Source organism: Osmerus eperlanus, chromosome 10 (assembly GCF_963692335.1).
Source record: "Osmerus eperlanus chromosome 10, fOsmEpe2.1, whole genome shotgun sequence".
Lineage (NCBI taxonomy): Eukaryota > Metazoa > Chordata > Actinopteri > Osmeriformes > Osmeridae > Osmerus > Osmerus eperlanus.
In genome coordinates, this window is record NC_085027.1 from 3557366 (window position 1) to 3580335 (window position 22970).

General features: G+C 45.3%; 4 protein-coding genes across 5 annotated transcripts; 3 read left to right on the top strand and 1 right to left on the bottom strand.

The window, feature by feature from the left end:
* Positions 1-86: 86 nt before the first annotated feature.
* On the top strand, positions 87-2529 carry dtwd1 (DTW domain containing 1). The gene is made up of 5 exons (XM_062472052.1): positions 87-406; positions 664-988; positions 1146-1289; positions 1418-1691; positions 1865-2529. The coding sequence occupies exons 2-5, from the start codon at positions 680-682 to the stop codon at positions 2092-2094; spliced, it is 957 nt and encodes a 318-aa protein (XP_062328036.1). The 5' UTR covers positions 87-406; positions 664-679; the 3' UTR covers positions 2095-2529.
* On the bottom strand, positions 2349-13491 carry LOC134028467 (NAD(P) transhydrogenase, mitochondrial-like). Of its 2 annotated transcripts, XM_062472038.1 has the most exons (22): positions 13339-13491; positions 12583-12746; positions 11570-11799; positions 11201-11418; positions 11031-11118; positions 10857-10945; positions 10526-10713; positions 10288-10421; positions 10008-10199; positions 9415-9568; positions 9165-9326; positions 8952-9062; positions 8663-8808; positions 8295-8490; positions 7321-7554; positions 6593-6753; positions 6160-6339; positions 5907-6066; positions 4487-4568; positions 3506-3624; positions 3009-3124; positions 2349-2767 (listed from the first exon to the last, which is right to left on the bottom strand). In XM_062472038.1, exons 2-22 carry the CDS (start codon positions 12716-12718, stop codon positions 2621-2623), a joined length of 3243 nt encoding a protein of 1080 aa, XP_062328022.1. In that variant the 5' UTR covers positions 12719-12746; positions 13339-13491; the 3' UTR covers positions 2349-2620. The 2 variants fall into 2 exon arrangements, with proteins under 2 accessions (XP_062328022.1, XP_062328021.1); XM_062472037.1 differs by lacking the exon at positions 13339-13491 and having other exon boundaries at positions 12583-12940.
* A 498-nt stretch (positions 13492-13989) lies between these two features.
* On the top strand, positions 13990-18346 carry afg2b (AFG2 AAA ATPase homolog B). The gene is made up of 11 exons (XM_062472039.1): positions 13990-14135; positions 14378-14988; positions 15288-15473; positions 15603-15887; positions 16067-16252; positions 16352-16510; positions 16620-16829; positions 17069-17296; positions 17412-17546; positions 17674-17799; positions 18104-18346. The coding sequence occupies exons 2-11, from the start codon at positions 14392-14394 to the stop codon at positions 18239-18241; spliced, it is 2250 nt and encodes a 749-aa protein (XP_062328023.1). The 5' UTR covers positions 13990-14135; positions 14378-14391; the 3' UTR covers positions 18242-18346.
* A 975-nt stretch (positions 18347-19321) lies between these two features.
* c10h15orf48 (chromosome 10 C15orf48 homolog) lies at positions 19322-21413 on the top strand. Its single transcript, XM_062472059.1, has 5 exons — positions 19322-19495; positions 19597-19664; positions 19866-19954; positions 20373-20433; positions 20965-21413. The coding sequence occupies exons 2-5, from the start codon at positions 19626-19628 to the stop codon at positions 21031-21033; spliced, it is 258 nt and encodes an 85-aa protein (XP_062328043.1). The 5' UTR covers positions 19322-19495; positions 19597-19625; the 3' UTR covers positions 21034-21413.
* Positions 21414-22970: the final 1557 nt, after the last annotated feature.

Consider the following 22970-nt stretch of genomic DNA (forward strand, 5'->3'; position numbering starts at 1 on the left):
ATTGGTTTGTGTTCGTTTTGAATGACGAGTTTTAAGGATTTTGTGTTGAGAAGAACATAACCAACGTTATTCTCTTCTATTGTCTTAACAAAAAATGTGAATGTGAGAAGCTGTCTCCCTCCGTTTGGGTGCGATATCAAGACGAAATTGTTAACTTTTTGATTCGAGTGGTTTGTGCGGGGCTTTTCCAGGCGGGGGTCATCTGGGGGCGCAACACCTGTTTAGAGACTAGTCGAAAGAACATCCGGCGTAGAAGAAGAACCAACGCATGCTGGCCCAATTCATGCTGATACATCTTGCAAAATATGTTTTTGGTTGTCAGATACCTAAATGATCAACGGTGTCAAGTCACTTTGGCAATAGGTTTTGAGGATAAGGAACAGCGTGCTTGGATCGAAATTCTGTGGTAAGGGGTGCAAAACGTTGATAGTTAGCCAAGCTAAGCTAGCTGGCTCGCTAGCTTCTTCATACGCTGCAACTCGAGTCCCAGTCATTTCAGCTGATATATTCAGCCCTGGATATGTAGATAATATCATTTGATCTCTCATACTTAAAGTTAGCTATCTACCTTTCCGAACTATCTCTTATAACTTCGTGGGATACGTTCTTTAGACTAACCCTAAAACTAGCCGGTAATGTCTGTTTGTTGTCATTGACTTCCAGACAGGACTTTATCAGTATGTCGGGTCCGGGGATTTTGACCAGCACGGATTTGTCAGAACCACCAAAACAAGACACAATCCTGGATGAAGCTCAGAGTCAGGGCTGTCCTGACAACCTCAAAACAGTCTCCTGTAATCCATCTGTCAGACACGAACATCCTGATCAGCCTCTTCATGGTCTGAGTCTTGCTTCACATGCAGTGCTGGAGAAAGCGCAGCAGAGGGGAAGGGTAAAGTGCTCTAAATGTGGGGGATCAAGGATGTTCTTCTGCTACACATGCTGCTCATTAGTGGGTGTCAGCCACATAGAAATCCCCTCGGTCAAGGTCAGTGAAAGGTTGGGATTCAACTTGATTGTTAACATTGCATGTGTGGGGGTTGGACATAACCGCTTAGTGCAGGCAGCCCACCTTGGAACAGATGAACAACTCATCTTTCACTCAGCTCTGTATGTTAACAAAACTGTTATACATGTAATTTCAGCTGCCGGTGAAGATTGACATCATCAAACACCCCAGTGAAGTTGATGGCAAGAGCACTGCTGTCCACGCCAAAATCCTCGCCCCTGATGATGTGACCATATACACATACCCCTGCATACCTGAATTTGAAGGTGAAAGGCACAAAGTTAGTTTGCGTTTCCTTGATTTTTACATTTTGAGTGCAAGTCACAGTCGTCATCACAAACCCTGTGTTGGGATGAGATGAGTGTGACCCTATCATCCACCCCCTCTCTGCTCGGATGCTCTTCCCAGGTGGTGCTGGTGTTCCCTGGTCCTGGATCAGTTTCCATGGAGGACATGAAGCAGCGTTTAAGGCACATGGCTGGCAGGAGGTCAGCTGATTCCCCTGAGGAGCCCCACCCAAAGAGGCTGAAATGTCGGAAGACACCAGCTGAGGAACCAAGGTTAGGGGCCCCACATGTGGCTGAAGGCCCTGGGTCAGGGGCCGGTCCTCTTCTGAGGGTGGTCTTCATCGACAGCACATGGAACCAGACCAACAGAATCATCACAGATGAGAGACTTCAGGGTAATTGTGACAAATTGCTTTTACATAGTGAACCTTTCTCAAAAGGCTTTCAGCATTGTACAGTGTTTCGTGGAAACTTACCTCATCCCAGTGTTACGTCAGTCATAGCTGTGCTTTGCCACCTGTGTGGGCTTTACTGCTACATTGTCTCATGGAGGTTCTCCACTGTGCAGCCCTGTTACAGGTAGAGCTCAAGACCAGGAAGACATGTTTTTGGCGCCATCAGAAGGGATCACCTGACACTTACCTGGCAACCATTGAAGCCATCTACTATTTCCTGAAGGACTATCATGAGCAGTGCTTGTCTCAGGAGTACAGAGGAGAATATGACAACCTGCTGTTCTTCTATTCCTACCTGCACACCCTCATCACGAAGGCCAAGACCTCTGCAGGAAAACTCTGACACTTTAATAAAAATGGATTTCAAGTTGAACTTTGATTTGTCATTCTAATCTCATTGAAAACATAATGGGCTCAGCCTTTCGAAATAGTATGGTAACATGAACTAATTTCAAAACTTTTCAGTTGAGCACTGGAGGTGCAAAGACAGTTCTGTGTTTGACCAAATACTTTCCTGAGACATCTTACAATGTCAGGCAGAATTTCTAAATCTTCATATTTATGCGTTGTGTGTATTCAAAAGATTCCCAAATATAGTAAACTCTTAAACATTTTTATTTACAAATCAGGCAGGACATGCAACTGGGTAGTTTTTTTCTCAAATCAATGATTTTGGTTAATGTTTGGCACTTCTGGTAAAACATTGTCACTGTCAATATTCCTTTACCACTATTGTCATCACATTTACTGGAGGACCCAAATAAACTACTAGACATTCTACATGTTTCTAAAGTGAACAATTATTCTGGCATCTGGATTCAAGAGAAATAAATACATGAGGGTAAGCCTATGGGGAGTTTGTATTAGTCCTAGTAGTAGGCCTCTCTGATCTTGGCCTGTAGGTTGTCACACGTCTTCTTGGCATCTCCCAGCAGCATGGAAGTGTTTGGCTTGTAGAAGATGGGGTTGTCCACGGCAGCGTACCCCACACCCAGGGTACGCTTCATCACAATCACCTGGAAGAGGGACAGGGCATTCCGCTGAATACACCATACGCAACACGGCCCAAACGCATGCAGTTGTGACAATTGGCACCAGTCAGGACATCTCTTTCCAAATTCCATATCAGTCTAAACCTTCGAAGTACTCAGGTCATCCTGCTCATGGGGTTGTGAGAGTCGCGGGCTTAGGAAGAGCTGAATGACGTGCAAGCTGTGTGGAATGAGAATTGGGACTGTGTGAAAGGAGGAGACCCACCTGCTTGGACTTCCAGACCTCGAGCACGGGCATGCCGGCAATGATGGAGTTAGGATCCTCCTGTGCTGCCGAGTTCACAGTGTCATTGGCACCAATAACCAGCGTCAGATCCGTCTCTGCCCGTCAAACACAGTCAGATAAATAACTATTCCGTTCTATTAGACACTAAAAGGCGCACTTATCGGGCCTACACAAGCAGCATGATCGGGTTTCCCCCGCATATCTCCCTCTCATAAACAGAACCATGTGTCTTCAACTGACTGCCTGGTTGCTATGAAAACAGCCGGTTGTCCTGATACATGGCATGTCTAAACATCATTACGCAATGAACATTACTGGCTCTGTACTAAGATGAAAGGATCGGTATTTATTACATGTTCTGATTGAGTGGAACCACCACCCTGTCTCGTGACTGATATAGATATGAAAGATCTATTTTCTCTTCAGGCAAACTAACAAGCTTTCCAGTCGATAAGTCAGAGTATTTCTGGGGTTACCTGGGAAGTCATTATTGATCTCATCCATCTCCAAGACTACATCGTAGGGAACACCAGCCTCGGCCAGCAGCACATTCAACTGGCCAGGCATACGACCTGCTACAGGGTGGATACCAAACCTGCCCACAGAAAAAAAATCACAGGTTATTCTGTAGTTAAATCAAAAAAACATTTGTTAGTAGTAGAATTACAAGATGTGCCTATCCAGCAGCACAAGCTACAGGGTAACATTCTGTTAACTTAACCCTTGTGCTGCCTTCGGGTCACATGACCCAAAGGTTCATAAAGAACCATTGTTGTGTTTACCCAATTCAAAAACAAAAATATTTTTCTTTTAACCTTTGCAATGTGGGGAGTCTGAGACAGCCCTACGGTTAAAAGAAAATGCTTCACTTTGTTTTTGTATGCGGTAAATTTGTCGCAATACGACGGTGGGTCACAATGACTGATGGGTCAGAATGACCCGAAGATAACACGGGTTAAAAGCTAAAGAGAGGAACAACATAAAATGTGTATTCCCTTCACTAGCAAGCCAGATAGTGAAAATTAGAGGTGATTTTCTTTAGATCAGTAAACCCCTGGTCCTGATTCTCTGGTCCACAGGATCAGATCCAGAACACTTCTGGTCCCTTCTCAGTCTTCCCTGCCCTCATAAATACTGTCTGGAACTACTCAGATAGAGCTTCACAGCTTTGCACTTAATTTAGATACTAAAAGATGTTTCCCAGTGTAATACATCAGGCCCAGATGTGTTTTGTCTTCCTTTCTATGACTGTTCAAAACCAGGAAAGGGTCTGTTAGTTGAAGCAATTGTGAAACTCAATGAAAGATTTATCAAGAACACGAATCGTTTCAGTCCTTATCTCATAGCGTAGTGTGGGGAGGATGCGTCATGCCCTGCACATGTAAACAACACACCGAGCTAGGCAGTGAATGATGGCAGGGAGGTGAACCAGGAGTGTATAGGTGTAGCAGACCCACCTGACTGTCTTGCCCTGTTCCGTCAGCATCTTCACCAGGTCTGCAATAGGATACTGGGCCTTTGCCGCACACAGACCCCAACCTGGACAAAAACACAACCAACACACAGCCTGGGAATCACTTTAGGAGGGCGAAAGACCCCAAGATACTAACATTTCTGTCTACTGGTTCTGTTTGTCTGAATTCAGACAGAGCCAATACCTCCGTCTGTGTGTGTCGCCGAGCGTGCAGCGTCTGTGTAAACCTAGCCTGACCCTGGTGGTCAGGTATCTGGGTGGAGGTCAGAGGTGAGCACTCCCTGCTGCAACAGTAGTAAAGCGCTGCTATAATCATGTCCCTTTGGAAGAGTTCAATCCCATAACCCTTAACCGGTACACCCGGACCCACACAGGGCAATTACAGCCTTCTGCTCCATCATGTTCCTGGGACACACTGTTATAGAGTCTGACTCAGTGTCTCATCATGGTTCACTCTCCCCCTCGAGGCAGTAATCACATCAATGTGTTTAACCTGACTGTTTTGCCCTTTACTGGTGTTCCAAACAAATTCTATGGAAACAAGGCAAGCTGTGGGTTTTGAACATGGTCCTTGATGGCTGAGTCATTTTTGACTCACTGTGACTTTTTTTGATGAACATCCTTTTTTCGCCCTTTGGTTGCAAAACTAATACAAATCCATCCTCTAAATCAATAAATCAATTGAGGCGTACCGCTGCTGCCAACTCTTGCTCTCTTTTTGCATCATATCAACCCCATTGCCAAACTTTAACCCTAACATCCAAAACTATTTGTCCGTATTTGGCAGTATGTAAGCAGTTCGATTGGCAGGACATGCTTTGTATCTCTAAGTGTAAACACTGCCAGGGAAGTTGGGACTGTTTGGCTGAAGGGAACAATGTGAGTGTAGTTTTGGAGATTGGCTGGGATAGAGTGCGTGTGTGTGTGTGTGTCTAAGGTCATACTTAGACAAACAGCTCCCTCTTATGGTGAACATATGCATCTGGTCAGGCTTAACCACTAACAAAGGTAATAAGTACATCGATATTCATTCCGAAGCCATCGTATTCTCACAATTACCAATCAAAATACTGTCCTAAAAACAACTTTCCCATTCGCCTGCAATCGTTTGTCATTAACCAATTGTAAAGACAACTAAAATCCGATGGTTCGTAAATTGAGCCTGATAAAAACAGTGGAGGACTGGTATAGCAGCTTCATCTGAGTGAAGTACACACAGCCCTGCAGAAATACAGTCTGACAGGACACGTGGGTATGATTACAATCTCTTTGATCTCAATCCAAACTTCTATCTCCTCCTCGCATGGCCATTGGATATTGTGTGTTTCAGGGGTGACTGACCCCCTTCCTGGAGACTCTTTACTGACCCGCGTGTGTGTGTGTGTGTGTGTGTGTGTGTGTACCTGGTGTGATAATAATGCTGCTGGCCTCTTTGATCAACTCGATGGACTGGTCCACGTTGACCTCAGTGTGGGTGCCAACAATCTCCATGGGTTTACCCCCTGCTGTGGTGGTGGTTCCATAGCCTCCCAAGATCACATTGGGCAGAGATCGGTTCATGGCCTGGGAAGAGGGGGAAACAAGGAATGAGGAAGAATAAAAAATATATTTGTACACAACGTGTGTGTGAGTGTGTGTGTGTGTGTGTACACTCACCACACACATAATGTAGGAGAGAATGGCACCCGAGGAACCAATCAGAGCTCCAACAATGGTCATGAGGTTGTTGTCCAACAGGAATCCCTCTGCACAGAGGGCCCAGCCAGAGTAGCTGTTCAACACAGTGATGACCACAGGCATGTCAGCGCCCCCTATGGCCGCGGTCAGTGTCACACCCTGCAGCGACACAATCACATGTTAATTCCATGTTACTTGGGAGAGTTGTTCAGTTTATTTTATTTATTTTTTTACAGAGAGAGAGCGAGAGAGAGAGAGAGAGAGAGAGAGAGAGAGAGAGAGAGAGAATGGCATGCAGGAAACAGCCCAGGCTGGAATCAAACCCAGGCCTGTGCGGCATACATGTGGTATGCACTCTACAAGTGAACCACCAATGAGCCCCCAGAAGTTCTTTGAGGCCTGCAGCTCTTACCATGATGGTGGAGAGGCCAGACACCCCCACGAGGCAGCCCATGCCTGTGGTGTAACTGGTGCTGAGCATGAATGGCACCATGCCACCCATGGACGCCGCCATCAAACCAGCATTCAGCATGTGGCGCCCCGGCAACAACAGGGGGGCGGAGTTCAGAACGCCTGAAACCAGGGAACGTCCCAACATGAATTAGAACAGTACATGCTGAAGAGAGCAAATCTGATTCTATCCAGTCTTCCCTGGACTGAGAGAAGAGATGGCCCCAGCTGCACTTCTCAGGCTTTCTGCAGTGTCTCTGAGCTCACAGGAATGTCTTTCTCAGTCCAACCCCACTAATGGGGTCACCGTCTTACATCCAGAACTCAGACAGCAGCCCTCCGCAAAGAACAGCCAGTCATTCTCTCAAGACCAGCCCACATAGAGAACCACACACACGAATATAACTAAGCCAGGATTTATCAGAGGGATCTTTAGCTTTGGCAATATCAAAGGATGTAATCAGCACCAGAGGACAGAGTTTACTAGGTGTGTGTGAATGTGTGTGTATGCACAAGTGCATGTCCGCATAGTACAGCATTCACTGCACTCGGAAACTTTCTGGGAGCAAACGGTTAATGTGAACGCTGGATTGAATGGAATGATGAATGTACCCTATGATGCTCATGTGCAATAATAAAAAAATACACAGACGTGATTTAAATTAATTGTTTTCCAGAATGTCCCAATACCTTGCAGCTTGCCGTAGGCTATCAGTGACCCGCTGAAGGTGACCCCTCCGATGTAGGTCCCCAGGTAGGCCACGGTCTTGACCATGTTGGCTGCCGGGTGCATCTCCAGGTGGGGGTACTCGATCATGTACTCTGCTACGCAGGTGAGCACAGCCGCCAGCCCCACGAGGCTGTGAAAGGCTGCGACCAGCTGGGGCAGGTCTGTGATCTCGATACGCTTGGCAATGGTCAGACCTAGGGACCAACACACACACACACACACACACACATTAAAACCTCTGTTCATTTTTCCCCCCACAGTTTAAGGAGTTTACCCATCTATCACACATACTTTTACCCAACCAACACAAAGTAAAATATATTTATATAGATAGAAAATATATCACCTGTTTTCAATTCCCTTTGTATCCATAATGGGCATTAAGTTCAAAGCCAGCCAAATTGTCTAGAGTCACGCTCAAAACGTGTTGTCAAAAGAACCCCAAAAATTACTACTTCTCAGGAGGATATGGTAACCGTAAACACACTTGCTTTGGTGTGTGTGTCCAGACAGAGAATAACATAATTCATCAAATTTCTATCAAACATCCCTGATACAGTGCTTCACAGACATAATGAAGATATCAACAATATCATCTAAATCTTGACAGGGTGATTGATGTTCAATCGTACACTGCGAAACCCATTCCATAATCATAGTAAACGAACGCAATTGCGTGCTAGCACGTTAACTGATTTATCACGGTTTTCCCTCCAGTTCTAAACAGTGGTACTGGGTTACAGGGAAAACATCTGACCTTTTCATATAGTATTCCTTTATTGTTTTCTCTCCATCAGTGATGCTGATAGAGAGACAGAGAGAGAGAGAGAATGTCCCTGTACTTACTGTAAGTCGCTCTGGATAAGAGCGTCTGCGAAATGACTAAATGTGATGCTGTGGGGCAGAAGGGAGGGGCAGGAGGGAGGCAACATACCCAGGGTTCCTCCAGAGGCCATGGCCAGGGACATCTGGGACAGGAGCTCAGGGGAGGGCTTCAAGGCACCTAGGGTGGCGGCAATGCCCCCAGCCACTCCCATCATGCCCAGGGTGTTGCCCAAGCGGCTAGTGCGTTGGGCCGACAGACCAGCCAGCGCACCCACACAGCACATTCCCGAGCCCAAATACATCATCTGGAAAACAAGCCGCAAAAAACACGATCAGGTTCTAAAACACGGTCTGCAAAAGAACAGGAGAAACCATTTGTAACTTTCCTCTCTTTGAATATTACCCCCACCACCACCACCAGCATAGCAAATATGAATCTTGTAAGATGTCTGAAGACCAATGTGAGTGTTGCAGCACCTGCTCGATGCTGTACCCAGCTGCAACCGAAGCTCCATAGCCTCCTATGAAGGCAGCTCCTGGCAGCGCATACAGGTAGTTATACTCTGGCGGATCCGTGGGGCGCTTAAACATGTCCAGCATCCTCTGTGTGATCTGGAAACCACCTACACACACACAGTCAATTGGAAAACGGCAAAAGATAAATAATAGAAGAGAAGCTGACTCTTGGATCTTTGGTAGAATAATATTGTTTTTGCAACTGTATACATCACAGTCATTTCATGTGTTTGCGTGAGCGGAGTCAGACCGGCAATGTTGATGGAAGACACGAAACAAGCTGCCAGAGCCAAGCTCTGAGGGAGAGAAGAGGGGGTGAGGCCACCCCCCATCAGAACCAGACCTCCCACCGCTGTCAGACCTGAAACACACAATTACCACAAATCTGACTGAGCGGAATGTCTACCGGCCAATGAAAACTCATTCCAGATCTATTGTTTGGATTCCGTTTCCACCCTCTGACCTGAGATGGCATTGGTGACAGACATGAGTGGGGAGTGCAACGCAGGGGTCACGCCCCACACCGTGTGGTATCCAACGATCCCGGCTAAGCCAAACGTCGTCACCATCTGACTGAAGGCCGCGTTGGGAGCGACGATACCCAGCGCCAAGCACGTAGACAGCCCTGCAAAAGACAAAGTGCACAGTTAGCGTTTGTGTGCGTGTATGCGACTAGTGTGTGTGTGGTGTGTGTGTGTGTGTGTGTGTCTGACCTGTAGTGTAGACACCAGCGGAGTTCAGAGTGCGCCTGAAGGGGGAGATCTCAGCTGCCTTCTCTGCATTCAGTTCTGCGATGGTCTTGTGTTTGACAGGGGCTGCAGGGGGCGCCGTCTTAGGGAGGGGGGATGGAAACAGGTTCTTGCCCTCCTGGATACACAGAACAAGGAATGGAGGGTAAAACAAGCGTGTTGTGGAACTGTGCCATGTTAAATTAGATTATTTTGTTTTCAAGCCCTAATGGATGGTCAATAGTCAAATTGGGTAACGTTCAATTCTTGTTTTTAATTTAAAAGATTTGAGAACCATTTGGAGAACAATTCTGTCAAAGAATAATTTTCACATCTTTCAGGAATAATGCAGAGTTTAGCACAGGGTAAGCAGATATGTTACATACCTGCGCTTTCTGCTCTCAATAATGTGTCAAGGTCAGAACTTGTACAAAACTACATATTATAATTCATAACATTCCCAATCCTTGTTACAGTTCCAACTATGAGGGAGTTATCTGGTGCCAGTTTGGCTGGTCTCCCTGGCACAGCAGAATAAAACAAATTTCCTCTGAGGGAGGGAGGGGCGTAAACATCACCTGCATGACCAGTGTCCCTCGGATCACATGGGCGACTGTCCCGTAGTCAAACTCATCAGTGGGCTCGTAGTGGAAGTAGTCCTTATCTGGGCTGATGGCCTTGAGCAGCTTCAGCACGTTGTTGGAGTACAGGGTGCTGGCCTGGGTGGGCATGCGGCTGGGCAGGTCGGTATATCCGATGTGTGTGACGCCCTGGAAACAAACAAAGAAATCTAAAAAAGACTGTCAACTCTGGGTAAACTCCCGTTCTTCCAATGTGACAGCATCGCTAGGACCTCACGTTGTAAACGTGGAGTTCCCCCGGCTTGGTGGTCTCAATGTTGCCCCCAGCCTCTGAAGCCAGGTCCACCACCACAGAGCCATCCTTCATAGACTCCACCATCTCCTTCTTGATCAGGATGGGAGCTCGCTTGCCTGTGGACAGATGGAGAAAGTAACATAGATGGGGATGAATGGATGGAGACGGGAAGGGAGGAAAAAGAGTAGAAAAATAGACAGAGAAGGAGGGGTTTAGTTACCTGGAATAAGAGCAGTGCTGATGACGATATCCACATCTTTGCACTGCTTGGCGAACAGAGCCATTTCAGCCTCAATGAACTCCTTAGACATCTCCTTTGCATAGCCACCAACACCATCTCCAGACTCTGCCACATTCACCTCCAGAGGCTCCGCCCCGAACGACTTAAATTGCTCTAGGGCTGCCGGCCTGAGATGCGTGTCAAAAAAAGATATTTCAAAAGTAGCATACAGCTAACATGGTCAATCTAGCGCTCAAAAATGGTCAAACTAAAAGGTTAAAAATAACACTCATCATGGCTCAAGACCAGTCAGACAGAGAGTGTCCTGTACCTGGTGTCGAACCCTCTGACAATGGCTCCCATAGACTTAGCTGCTCCTGCTGCTGCCAAGCCAGCCACCCCACCACCAATAACCAAAACCTGCCGGCAGTAACACGCCACATGATGACATCCCACTTTCTACCAACTATGTTTAGGTTTTGTTTTCCAATTGCACGGTGGTTACCTTTGCTGGGGGTACTTTTCCTGCCGCAGTGATCTGACCAGTGAAGAATCTGCCAAAGTGGTTTGCAGCCAGAACCACAGATTTGTACCTGCACAACAAAAGGACAAACTGTCACGTGCCCAAGTCCCCATGTGCTCGTGAGTGAGTGCATGCCAGGGTGTGTCCTTTACCCTGCGATGTTGGCCATGGAGCTGAGGGCATCAAAGCCCTGTGCGATGGTGACTCGGGGCACCTGGTCCATTGCCAGCACGTTGCTCTCCCTCTCTGCCAGCTTGGCCATCAGCTCAGGGTTCTGAGCAGGGTAGATGAAGCTAACCAAGGTGGACTTGGGCTTCAGAAGATCTGCCTCGTGAGTCCCCAGGGCCTCATTTAAGACAGGGGCCCGAACCTGCGTAAAAACAATTCAAATAATTTAGATCGGCATTTTGATCATCGATAGAACTCCATGTTTCTGTCTCAACATAATCTGAGTGGTGAGACAGAGCTTGGCTTCGTCAGATCTGCTGCCAGTTCGAATAGGTCATGGTAGAGATACTGACCTTGAGGACCAGGTCTGAGCCGAACGCCCCCTTGGTGTCTGTGATTGTGGCCCCAGCCTCTACATACTGCTGGTCGGAGAACTTTGCTTCATCTCCAGCTCCACTCTCCACCTGCACGCTGAAGCCCTGTTTGACCAGAGCCTGAACGCCCACGGGAGACAGTGCCACACGGCGCTCATTTAGAAACGTCTCCTTAGGGACACCAACCACCAGGTCCTTATACAGCACACCTGGGGAAACACACCTGCAGCCTCAGATTCACATTGCATGCCAATGTGTACATACAGCTTGGTTGCAACGGGGGCATACATAAGTCATATAAACCCTTAGAAATCTGTCATTTGTTCAGCGCCATCTTGGGCAGATTAGAAGGATTCACTCTGGTTGGAAGCATTGCATAAGTTCAGTGACAAGAAGGTCTGGTTGAGCTTCCCCTGTTTTATGCTGCTCCTCGTAACAGGGCAGCATGTACAACTGAGTGGTAGGGTACAGGCTTGGTGGAATCCGGTTTCAAATATTTCTCCATACACGGCTTGATGACCTCGCTAGTGCAGTGACATTATTAGCAGCTGATTGGCTCTGAGCCAGTTTCCATGGAGAGGCCTGCATTGCCTCTCCAGGCAAGTGTTAACCTACCCTTGAAGCTCATGAGAAACTCCCAAAACTTACAAACGCACAAGACACACCGCTTTGTGCACTACCGCCTACTCTGACCCGCAGGGCAAGTGTTTATATGCAGAAACAAACACAGAGAATCAAGATCTACATTTCACCTTTAACTGACCTCTCGCGTTTGCACTGGAAATAGAGCTGAGTAAAAACTAGACATGTTTGTGTAAGTGCCGAGCTATTTTGGTGAGTTCTCCTACAGCCTTGTGCAAACATTTCCAGTCTTAATTCAGCTGTAAAGAGAATATTTTGTCGTCGCTCAACAATGATACAGAGGGAGAGACCTAACTACTCCCAGCTAAACGAACCACTGCAGACTTAAAAGATAAGAGGCTGTAACTTACCTTTGGTAGCCTGCTGGTCCCACAGCACAGGGTATGTCCTGAAACATCTCCTCCCTGTCTGGTGAACCTTCTTCCGGACACCCTGCTGGAACAAGGTGACAGAGGACCCGGAGACACAGCGCAGCAGGGTCGACATGACTTCTGTGGGAGCTGCCCCTTGCCAACTTTTCACGACACAAAACACACAGATAAGATCCACTCAACTTCGGCTTTCAGATCACAAAGCACATTTCACTTTCCCCCCCAAAATCCTGAGCCCTAACACACACACTCTCTGCTGCAAGGCTTAGAGAGACAGCAGTGTGACATTTCAGCTCTCCAGGACAAGCACATACGGGGCCCAGGGTTGGTTACACACGCCAGACAAGTTCGCGAGATCTGGAAATATGACGGTGAAGTGGGAATGTGCTAAGACCCTCCTGCTGCCCAGGGCACAGCTGCACAAGCAGAGACATTATACACACAGTATGTTATGAGTACAGGCAGGACAGGAGCTCAGGGGACAAAGTAATTCCACTGACATACAGACACACAGACACACAAACGCTTGTCTTCTGCAGCTGTCAAAAAACTATTAGCAGAACATGCATACCAGGTGTATTGTACTTCATTCATATCTGCAAAAACTACGGTTTCATTCATAGCATTTCATTCATTGTCTGAGTACACAAGTGGCATTGCTGTCCAATGGACTTACAAACTTTACATGATATCACAGAATGTCACGACAGTAGCCATAAGATTACTCGCACTAACCTTGTATGCCCCTAGCCTTTCTTCTCACCACCTGTACGGCCCTGGAGCTGTTGCTCTTGAGCTAAATTAGACTATCAGTGTTTGGCCAGGACAGCACGGCGACCTTCACGTTAGAAACAGGAAGGGAGAGTGAAGTTTCGAAATCGCACTTTTATCTCACTTATAATAGTAGACCATGTGATCCCACTCACAACGACAATTAAACATGTCACATGATGCGCATGTAGCTTTACGGATGATGAGGAATAAAACAGAATTGTCAATGCGAAACATTTCTCAAGGAAAATGTCAAGAGAGGGTCTGCATATTTCATTGTTCAAATTAACTATATGTATGTTTATATAATATTTTTTAAATAAACTACAATAATGTCTAAGGTGCAGTTGCATACTTTGTAGGTTTTGCATATTGTATTTAATAAAATAAAAAAACACAAAAGATGGCCGACTACAATTAAACCATGTTCAACATTGATTACTTTTATGCAGGAAGAAACTAAAAATGATGGTTTTTACTATTAGGACTACTACGAGTATAACAATTTAATACTTTTACCTCGTCTTTTGACAAAGAATATGGATATGCATGTGACCATAGGAACAAAACTGAGATCATAAACTTTAGAAAACCTAAAATGTGGACGCGTCCACCAAACTACGGAGACGTTTTTGTTTGGCCAACGTATATCTGGCTCACATGGCTGCTGTAAACACAGGTCTTGACAGCCTGAAGTTTGAATCCGGATAAATGTATTTGAAACGTCTAAAAATTTCCGAAATATCAACACACATTAACTGGTAAGTACATTATCTGGCTAAGTAACTAGTGCTGCTCTTTGGGTGTTATTGTAATGTTAGGGTTTTACGTACGTAGTACGTAGGCTATTGAATGACGCCAGCATGCTATAGGCTGGAATTTAAAAAAAAAACGAAAAGAAAAATGTATACAATTCCAGGGTTTGTCCACTCTAGCATGCAACTTGACCTGTGTGTCGTACTAATAAAAGTGAACATAAAACCGGTTATCCTTTTTACAATAGGACGTGAGAGAACAATGAATATGTCTCTGAAAGTGCTGCCGGTGGACCCAGCAGACCGCGGTACACAGAGATGCAGACTGGGACCAGGCTTGATGACAACCCTGGGGCTGGGGCTAGGGTCCCCTGTCCTGGTGTCCCTACTCAGGGGAACCTGCCTGTGCACAGCCTGGCCCAGAGCTGACCTTGCGGAGAACTTCATACAAATAGACTCCAAATGTTCCTCTCCCAGCCTAATCAACCAGCCTCTCTCTCACCTGAGCCTGCCCCTCAGCCATCTCAGGCCTGTCACCTGTCCCAAACTGAGAAGCATCAAAGTAACTGCTGTCATCCAGAATGCAGACTTTAAAAAGAACTCGCCTCAACTGCTCATCCAGGAACTTGTGAAAGACATGCTGAGAGGTGTTTATGTCTATGAGAAGCATGTGATTAACGTTGAATATTTTGAGACTGAGCTTAAAATGATTGTCATCGAGAGTGTCAACCTGGATTCTGCGGAGGCTGGTGTGGTCACCTCTAAGACCAGTGTGCAGATCATCGGCACCCAGAGCCTCAGGCACTATAAAGGACGGCTACAGGACCAGCCAAGAGTTCCTCTCGGGGGCTTAGAGGAGGTGAGTGTAGGGTGAATGAAGGAAGAATCTAGGTAGCGTTTAATCTGATGGCAAAAGTAAGAAAAGTACATGGACCTCTTAACTGAAAGATGCATCATTTGCTCAGCCTTTTCTTTATTATTTATTGTCGGGCTAGTAATCAGAAGGTTGCCAGATCGATTCCCGGCCGTGCAAAAATGGCGTTGTGTCCTTGGGCAAGGCACTTCACCCTACTTGCCTCGGGGGAATGTCCCTGTACTTACTGTGAGTCGCTCTGGATAAGAGCGTCTGCTAAATGACTAAAATGTAAATTATTTCAGGTGAGTGCCTCCCTGAGGGAGATGCTCCATCTTCCCCTGCTCTACCCTGACACCCTGGGGTCTCTGGGTATCTCCTGCCCAAGAGGGGTGCTCCTGGTGGGGCCTCCAGGTGTAGGGAAGACCCTGCTGGTTCGCAGTGTGGTGGCGCAGGTGGGGGCCAGCCTGGTGGTGGTCCGAGGACCAGAGGTAAAAAAACCTACTTCAGTTAATGACTACAACCCTGTTGTTTTTTTTCAGTGTCTGTCAGTATCGCCAAGGTTTCTGCATACGGTTCATTTGCAGTAAGATTTGTGGCCTTCGCCGATTGGTCTCCAGGTGGTGGGTTCTCGGCCAGGGGAGAGTGAGGAGAGGTTACGGGGAGTGTTCGACCAGGCCAGGGCTGCTGCGGACGAGGGGCCGTGCGTGCTGTTCCTAGACGAGCTGGACTCCCTCTGTCCCAGACGAACAGGTTCCTCCGCCCCGGAGAATCGATTGGTCGCTCAGCTGCTCACCCTCATGGACGGCATTGACCAATCAGATCACTTCCTCATTGTGGGAGCCACCAATCAGCCGGACAGCCTGGACCCGGCCCTACGGAGGCCTGGCAGGTTCGACAGGGAGGTGAGAGCGTTTGTGTAAAAATACGACCTTGCTGTTCTTGAAAGGTAATATGTCCGGTGAGCACTATATATTTACATTTTATTCTCTTAGCAGAATTTTATCCTAAGCGATGTCCAAATAATGCATTAGTGCCCTATACCATTTGCCTTTTTGTAGTTGTTCTCATGTGTCCCTCACAGGTCATCATAGGGGCTCCTACAGTGGAGCAAAGGGCTGCCATCTTATCTGTTCTGTGCGAGAGGATGCCAGTGTGTCCCAGCGTGGACATGGCAGAGCTGGCCAGGAGAACCACAGGGTATGTGGGAGCAGACCTCAGTGCCCTCTGCAGAGAGGCAGCCATGCAGGCCATACGCCACAACACCCAGGTAGGGAAACGATTCCTCTCAAACCACCCCAGGGCTGGACCACACAACTCAACTGGTATTTAAAAGGAACACTCGTGTTTCCTGGTTTGGGTCATTCAGGATTCAGGAGAGCACGCTGTGTTTACGGAGCACTTCCTGGAGGCCCTGAAGGCCGTTGGACCTTCCTGTCTGAGAGGAAGTCTGGGCAGGACAGAGCTGTCCCCTCTCTCCTGGGAGCAAATAGGAGGCCTGGAAGACGTGAAACTTAAACTCCAACAGGTGTAGTTGCAGCATTCAAACGATTCATTCAGTAACATTAGCAGCACAGACACTCTTCAGGATTGACATTAGGTTGTCCCTGCCTAACTTACTTCTCTTTGCCTCGTAGAGTATCGAGTGGCCAATGAGGTTCCCCGGGGCGTTTCTGCGTCTTGGTCTGAGTCGGCCCCGGGGGGTGCTGCTGTACGGACCCCCGGGCTGTGCTAAGACTACCCTGGCGAGGGCTGCTGCCGCCTCCTCTCACTGCACCTTCCTGTCCGTCAGTGGAGCCGACCTCTACTCTCCCTACGTAGGGGACTCAGAAAAGGCTCTGGCCCAGGTGAACTTGGCTGCTTTAACTCTAATATTAACACATTTAAAACAGTTCTTTTTACAGTAAGTAAGTTTTACATAGGACTGATCCTACATGAGTAGTCTGTGGTGTTGTATGTTTTTGGTAGGGTTAGTTAAATACTGTATATATCTATATTCATATCCCTCGTAGTATGATTTAATAAAAGGGACATTTTTATAGACGTTTTAGACTTGATTGATTTTAAGAGTTTGTTGTACTCGCAGCTATTCCGCCAGGCACGGGCTTGCTCTCCTTCCATCCTCTTCCTGGATGAGATAGACACTCTCATTGGCTCACGGTCTGGCAGCGACACACCCCAGAGTGTTCAGACACGCCTCCTCTCAGTGCTGCTTAACGAACTCGATGGGGTGGGCTTTAAGACCCTGGAGAGGAGGGGAGCAGGGAAGGTCCTTCAGGCAGACAGAGTGGAGGAAAGTCAGCCACAGCAGCAAGTTGGTTTGATAATATACACTCTCACTTTTGGGTAATGTACACTTCTGTCTTGTGGCTGGGTGTGAATGTACAGTGCTCTCTTAATATCTACATGTTATCCAATGCTTCTGTCAGGTAGACTGTCAGGAAGTGTGTAACAAGGAGGTGATGATAGTAGCAGCGACTAACCGACCAGATTCCATAGACAGCGCCCTCCTCAGGCCTGGCAGACTGGACCACATCATCTACGTCCCTCCACCTGATCCACCGGTACCACAGGAATTTACCACCAATTACCACTTAACTCTGTCTAATGTGAAATAACTTTTGACTTGCTAACCATCAGTAAACTAATCGTGATCAGCGTTCTCTCTCTGACGCATGTGTGTTTATTTAGGCCCGTCTGGCCATCCTGAAAGTGTGCAGTGAGCGAATGCCTCTTGACCCTGACGTGTGTCTGGAGGAGTTGGCTTCTCAGACGGAGCTCTTCTCCGGAGCTGATCTGGAGATGCTCTGCAAGGAGGTATGATCTACCACACAGGCCCTGACCAGACCTTCATCTTTACCTGCCCCAGACTAATGGGACTACATTTACATTTAGTCATTTAGCAGACGCTCTTATCCAGAGCGACTTACAGTAAGTACAGGGACATTCCCCCGAGGCAAGTAGGGTGAAGTGCCTTTCCCAAGGACACAACGTCAGTTTGCATGACCGGGAATCGAACTGGCAACCTTCGGATTACTAGCCCGACTCCCTCACTGCTCAGCCACCTGACTCCCTAGTCAGGGACTAGTTCTGATCCAGTAGGATTTCCTTTTTGTTCCAGGCTGCTTTGTTGACCCTCCAGGAGGAGGGTATGGAGGCCTCCACCATCAAACGTGAACACTTCCTCAGGTCTCTTCACCGGATGACTCCCTCTCTCACCACACAGCAGATTCAGAGTTATCAATTCCCGCTCAGATGAAAACCGTCACTTGGTAGGCTAGTTCAGACGTTGAATGTATATGTATCTAAATCTTTACAGTCACTTTGTAACTTTGGTTTTGACATAAAATAGTATCTTGGCATGCCTGGGTGTGTCTATTTGCTGTTTCAAATGCCTTTCCGAATGTTTTTACATTTCTTAGTAAAAATGTAATAGTGATTATGTTCATTTAATCTGTGCTGCTATAAAGAATATTGGAAATATAAATGCATTTTCATAGAAGAAGCATACAGTGTAGTGGCATCTTGGTATAGTTGTGCACCGAACTAACCACATGGGGGTGTTGTTTACAGAAAAATGTCAATAGTTTTAGTTCCTCTGAATGTGTCAATACTTCAAATAAAATCTGGATGTTTCCAGATGCAGAGGAAGCTAAAACAGGGGAATTAATTGTTTTTTGTCCAAGTGAAAGAGCTTTTTGTGTGAATTACGTTCAATATGATTTCATATATTTACATTTAGTCATTTAGCAGACGCTCTTATCCAGAGCGACTTACAGTAAGTACAGGGACATTCCACCCGAGGCAAGTAGGGTGAAGTGCCTTGCCCAAGGACACAACGTCATTTTGCACGGCCGGGAATCAAACTGGCAACCTTCAGATTACTAGCCTGATTCCCTAACCGCTCAGCCATCTGACTCCCAGATCTTCTACTGTAGCCATGGCATTGCCAGGACCTTTGAAACCAAAAATAAGATCTACTGAACATCAGTGGTGACCATGTGTCCAAGCTGGGGCCTCTGATTCTTCACCCCTTTCTACCCCCTTTACGATGCCCCTACATCTGACTTGTTTATCTCTTGTGCCCCTGCTGCTAATCAATATAAACCAGCAGTGGAAACGAATAAAACTGGAGACTTAATGACCCTGGTCCTCTACTTGACTGAACACGTACGTAGCCTATGAAAGAACGCTTCTCCATGATTCTTCACTGTGTTTTAATGTCTCATCAATGTCCTAACATGACTGCGAAAAATTGTAGACTGTCAAGCTTTTTATGAAACACGCTCTATGTTCAGCAAACACACGGGGGCGTTGCGTACATAAAAGAGTGCGTGGTACTTTTAGTTTCACTTAATGGGACTCTCCTTCGATAGATGTCAATACAGGGTGATGTCATTGTGATAAGTGACAAGGGTTTGTGTACGTGCTTTACTACTCGTATCACCTCTTCCGCAAAAGACCTGCTGTCAGAAGGCTCCTATCCAAAAGTATCTCGGATTCTGAGTAACAGGTGAGATATGGAATGCTCCAATTACTTGATGCTCATCATGGATGAATAACATCGATTCAACATTCTTTTTTTTTCTTTCTTTTTTTTACTGTTTTCTATAGATTCCTACCCAAAGAGAATTTCGACAAAAATGGCAAGTTTTATCCAGATGCTGAGGAAGAGGAAAGAGGTGAGTGACTCGAAAATGGTGCCAAGGTGAATTAGGAGATGGGTTTATTTTTAATGTATTTTATTATTTCAAATGTCATTTAAATACAGCGGTCTATTCAGTCTGGACCATCTTTATTTGTGTTAGAGCGAGAATAGGGATGGTAGAAATTCAGTTCTGGGGGCCTTATAACTTTCATCTGTGTCGTTCGTGTGTCCTTAGTTGATCCCTCTGATTGGCTTTATGGCGTTTGCTGCGACAGGAGCAACCTCTGCGGGAATCTACTTCCTTCTCACCAAACCCGATGTCATGTGAGACTTTATGAAATTTCTTACTGTAACTAGGACTTAATCTACAGCAAGGTTCTTATCAGTATGGAAGCAAATCAGTGCCATGTTTTTAATTTGAAAAGGCATTGAATACTTAATATAGAAATTTAAACAACACCGAATTCACACATTGAATCTGGGGGATCTACATTTTACTGTTCGTAGTTAAGCAACCTGAATTCCGAGCCTTTAATTTTTGGATCAGAATTTTTTTTTTACATTGAAATCGATTCATATGTGAATTCGATGTAGTTTAAATATCAATATTAAGTATCCAATGCCTTTTAAAATTCAAACTGATTTGCTTCCATACATCAGCTACCGACAGACACATTTGATCAAACAGAGAGCTTGTAAAATGCAATCCCATTTTACTTGACTTTATCTTTTTAATATTCAGTTTGAATAAGACCTACAACCCAGAGCCTTGGGAGAGACTCAATCCATCAAAGCCCCAAAAGGTAATTGTTGTTTAAAAGTTCAAATCAGATATGATAGTTTGAATTGATAGAATATTTTTATGATACAGGGATGTTGTTGATCTGCCAGAACAGTACATACTGTTCTTACCTGAGTCATAAGAGGAGCATCATTGCCAAGCCTCAACCAAAATAACAAACCTGTTTGTCGATCATTGCACCTTCTTGCAATTACTTAGTGCATCTAATATAAAGTATATTTCTGAAACTCTAAATGATGTAGCCCACTGTTGATGCCTCTACATGACTATTTACTAATGGTATGATAGATGGGAAGACAGTGTACATTTTTTTAAATCTTCAGATGGGGGTGGGGGGGGGTCAGATGGCTGAGCGGTTAGTGAATCGGGCTATTAATCAGAAGGTTGTCGGTTCAATTCCTGCCGTGCGATATGACGTTGTGTCCTTGGGCAAGGCACTTCTCCTTATTTGCGTCGGGGGAATGTCCCTGTACTTACTGTAATTTGCTCTGGATAAGAGCGTCTGCTAAATGACTAAATGTAAATCTTGCAGCTGATCACTCTAAACCAGCAATGGAAACCAATAGAGGCGTTAGAATTGGTGAAGAGTATGACCAAGTGAGGTTTCATCGAGAGACCCAACCGGCCAGAACTACCCTTCACAGGCCTGACCTAAATCTGACCTTCTTCCATCAATCACATTTCCTGATTACCCCATCAGTATAACAGAATCCTTTCTGCACAGACTAGAAGCTTTGACATTTACTGTGCGGAAATGCTTCTGCTACACCAATGTGGTTTTTAATCTGCTTTGTCTTGCTTCTAATCAAGGACGTCTTCAAGGACGTTTCCATTGTTCAGTAGTGCTCAATATCACCAAGCTGTTGTTGCCATACATCATGTACATACAATGGATTTAAAAATGTGTAAAATATACTGTATAAATGTACACCTCTCAACAATAAATGTTGTACCGTAGCTATGAGAACCAAAAAAAATTGCGACTTTGTGTCTAATCCAGTGTTTGAATATCCATTTTTTTTTTTCAATTTTGTATTGGGGATGAAAGGAAGAAGGAAAGCTTCCGTCTTCCGTTCATCCCCAAGTGTTCCGCTCACAGCGACAGCCCTAATGGACTAGTCTGGGCTGAGTGGCGCCTCTATCAGCTTCCTGGTATTCTCTGCTGTGGGACTGGCCAGTCACATAGTCAATAGTTCATTTATCATTTTGAGGAAATACTGGACTGTTTAAAATGCAAACAGTAATCCTCCATTCTGATGACATGGTCTGTTGAAATTGCATGAACCACTTAGGATCCGGAGTGATTAGACAGAGTGATTACAAAGAGAAGCAATATTGCTTAAGAATGCTGTTTTACTCATCAAAGAATAATGCAAAATGTTGAGTATATTTAAGTTATTTCGACTAAGATATACTGTTTTAGGTGTATATCCAGAAATAAATGAGGTTTTGTATAAATGAGGGACCAATTCCCAAATTGTGGGTTAATAAATCACGTTGAAACTAAATTCAATGAGTAATCAATAAATTATCCATTATAAGTAATCAATAGGTACTAAAGGCATCATGCTTAGTTGATTGCTATTACACACTGTTATTGAGTGTATATTCTGGCTGTGCAGATGAGACCGCAGTTACATAGATCACACAGCCTGTAAGAAAGATCAGCCTGTAGGGTATTTGGCTAAGCAAGTTCTTCACGCTCCAGATCACAGTTACCATAATGAGAATAGAACTACAAGCATGTTATCAATAATAAAATAACAATATGTGAGGAAGTGACTGATTACATGGTGTACATTACCAAGGAGCAGCGACAAACAAGACGGAAAAAAATTGTGGTATGTAATTGTGATACATTATATGAAGGCAGGAAGGAAGAGTAGGACCTGTGTGTAAGTGAAGTTTTGAAAAGCAAAATGACATCCTCCCACTTTGTCATCACCACAACCCATTATTTGACATAGTGATGACTCAAAACATCAATGATGCAAAACTTTTTTTGAAACTATTTCCTCCAAAATGTTTTGAACCGTTCGAAAACTATTTTTTCAACCTTTCAATTTATTTTTTCGAAATACATTGTCATTTAGCAGATGCTCTTATCCAGAGCGATATATACATATATTGTAAACCTTTTGAAACTTTTTGTCAACATTTTTTCAAAAATATGCGCAATGACAATAAATAATATTGATGCCACCGAATACATATTCAAACTAATGCAATGAGTCTTAAAATGTAAGTAGAAAGCACAGATATTTGTGTAAAAATGTAGGGAGTTAAAGTAAAAAGTTGACACCAGAAAAATCTACTTAAGTACAGTAATGAAGTAATGTACTTGTACTTATTGTAATAACTTGACCAGGTTGTAAATTGTAATAACTTGACCAGGTTGTAAATTGGCAATGTCCATCCATTAACCCTTGTGTTATCTTCGGGTCGTTCTGACCCATCAGTCATTGTGACCCACCGTCGTATTGCGACAACTTTACCGCATACAAAAACAAAGTGAAGCATTTTCTTTTAACCGTTGGG

Bases quoted from the DNA above. Each gene is read 5' to 3' on its own strand.
- dtwd1 (XM_062472052.1), top strand. From the start codon at position 680: ATGTCGGGTCCGGGGATTTTGACCAGCACGGATTTGTCAGAACCACCA. The intron at 1,290-1,417 runs GTTAGTTTGCGT...TGCTCTTCCCAG, and splicing joins TTGAAGGTGAAAGGCACAAA to GTGGTGCTGGTGTTCCCTGG. The intron at 1,692-1,864 runs GTAATTGTGACA...TCCACTGTGCAG, and splicing joins CACAGATGAGAGACTTCAGG to CCCTGTTACAGGTAGAGCTC.
- LOC134028467 (XM_062472038.1), bottom strand. From the start codon at position 12,718: ATGTCGACCCTGCTGCGCTGTGTCTCCGGGTCCTCTGTCACCTTGTTC. The intron at 11,119-11,200 runs GTAAAGGACACA...TTTGTTGTGCAG, and splicing joins TCCATGGCCAACATCGCAGG to GTACAAATCTGTGGTTCTGG. The intron at 9,327-9,414 runs GTCAGACACACA...TGTCTTTTGCAG, and splicing joins CGCTGGTGTCTACACTACAG to GGCTGTCTACGTGCTTGGCG.
- afg2b (XM_062472039.1), top strand. From the start codon at position 14,392: ATGAATATGTCTCTGAAAGTGCTGCCGGTGGACCCAGCAGACCGCGGT. The intron at 15,474-15,602 runs GTAAAAAAACCT...ATTGGTCTCCAG, and splicing joins TGGTGGTCCGAGGACCAGAG to GTGGTGGGTTCTCGGCCAGG. The intron at 16,253-16,351 runs GTAGGGAAACGA...TGGGTCATTCAG, and splicing joins CCATACGCCACAACACCCAG to GATTCAGGAGAGCACGCTGT.
- c10h15orf48 (XM_062472059.1), top strand. From the start codon at position 19,626: ATGGCAAGTTTTATCCAGATGCTGAGGAAGAGGAAAGAG. The intron at 19,665-19,865 runs GTGAGTGACTCG...GTGTGTCCTTAG, and splicing joins TGCTGAGGAAGAGGAAAGAG to TTGATCCCTCTGATTGGCTT. The intron at 20,434-20,964 runs GTAATTGTTGTT...TAAATCTTGCAG, and splicing joins ATCCATCAAAGCCCCAAAAG to CTGATCACTCTAAACCAGCA.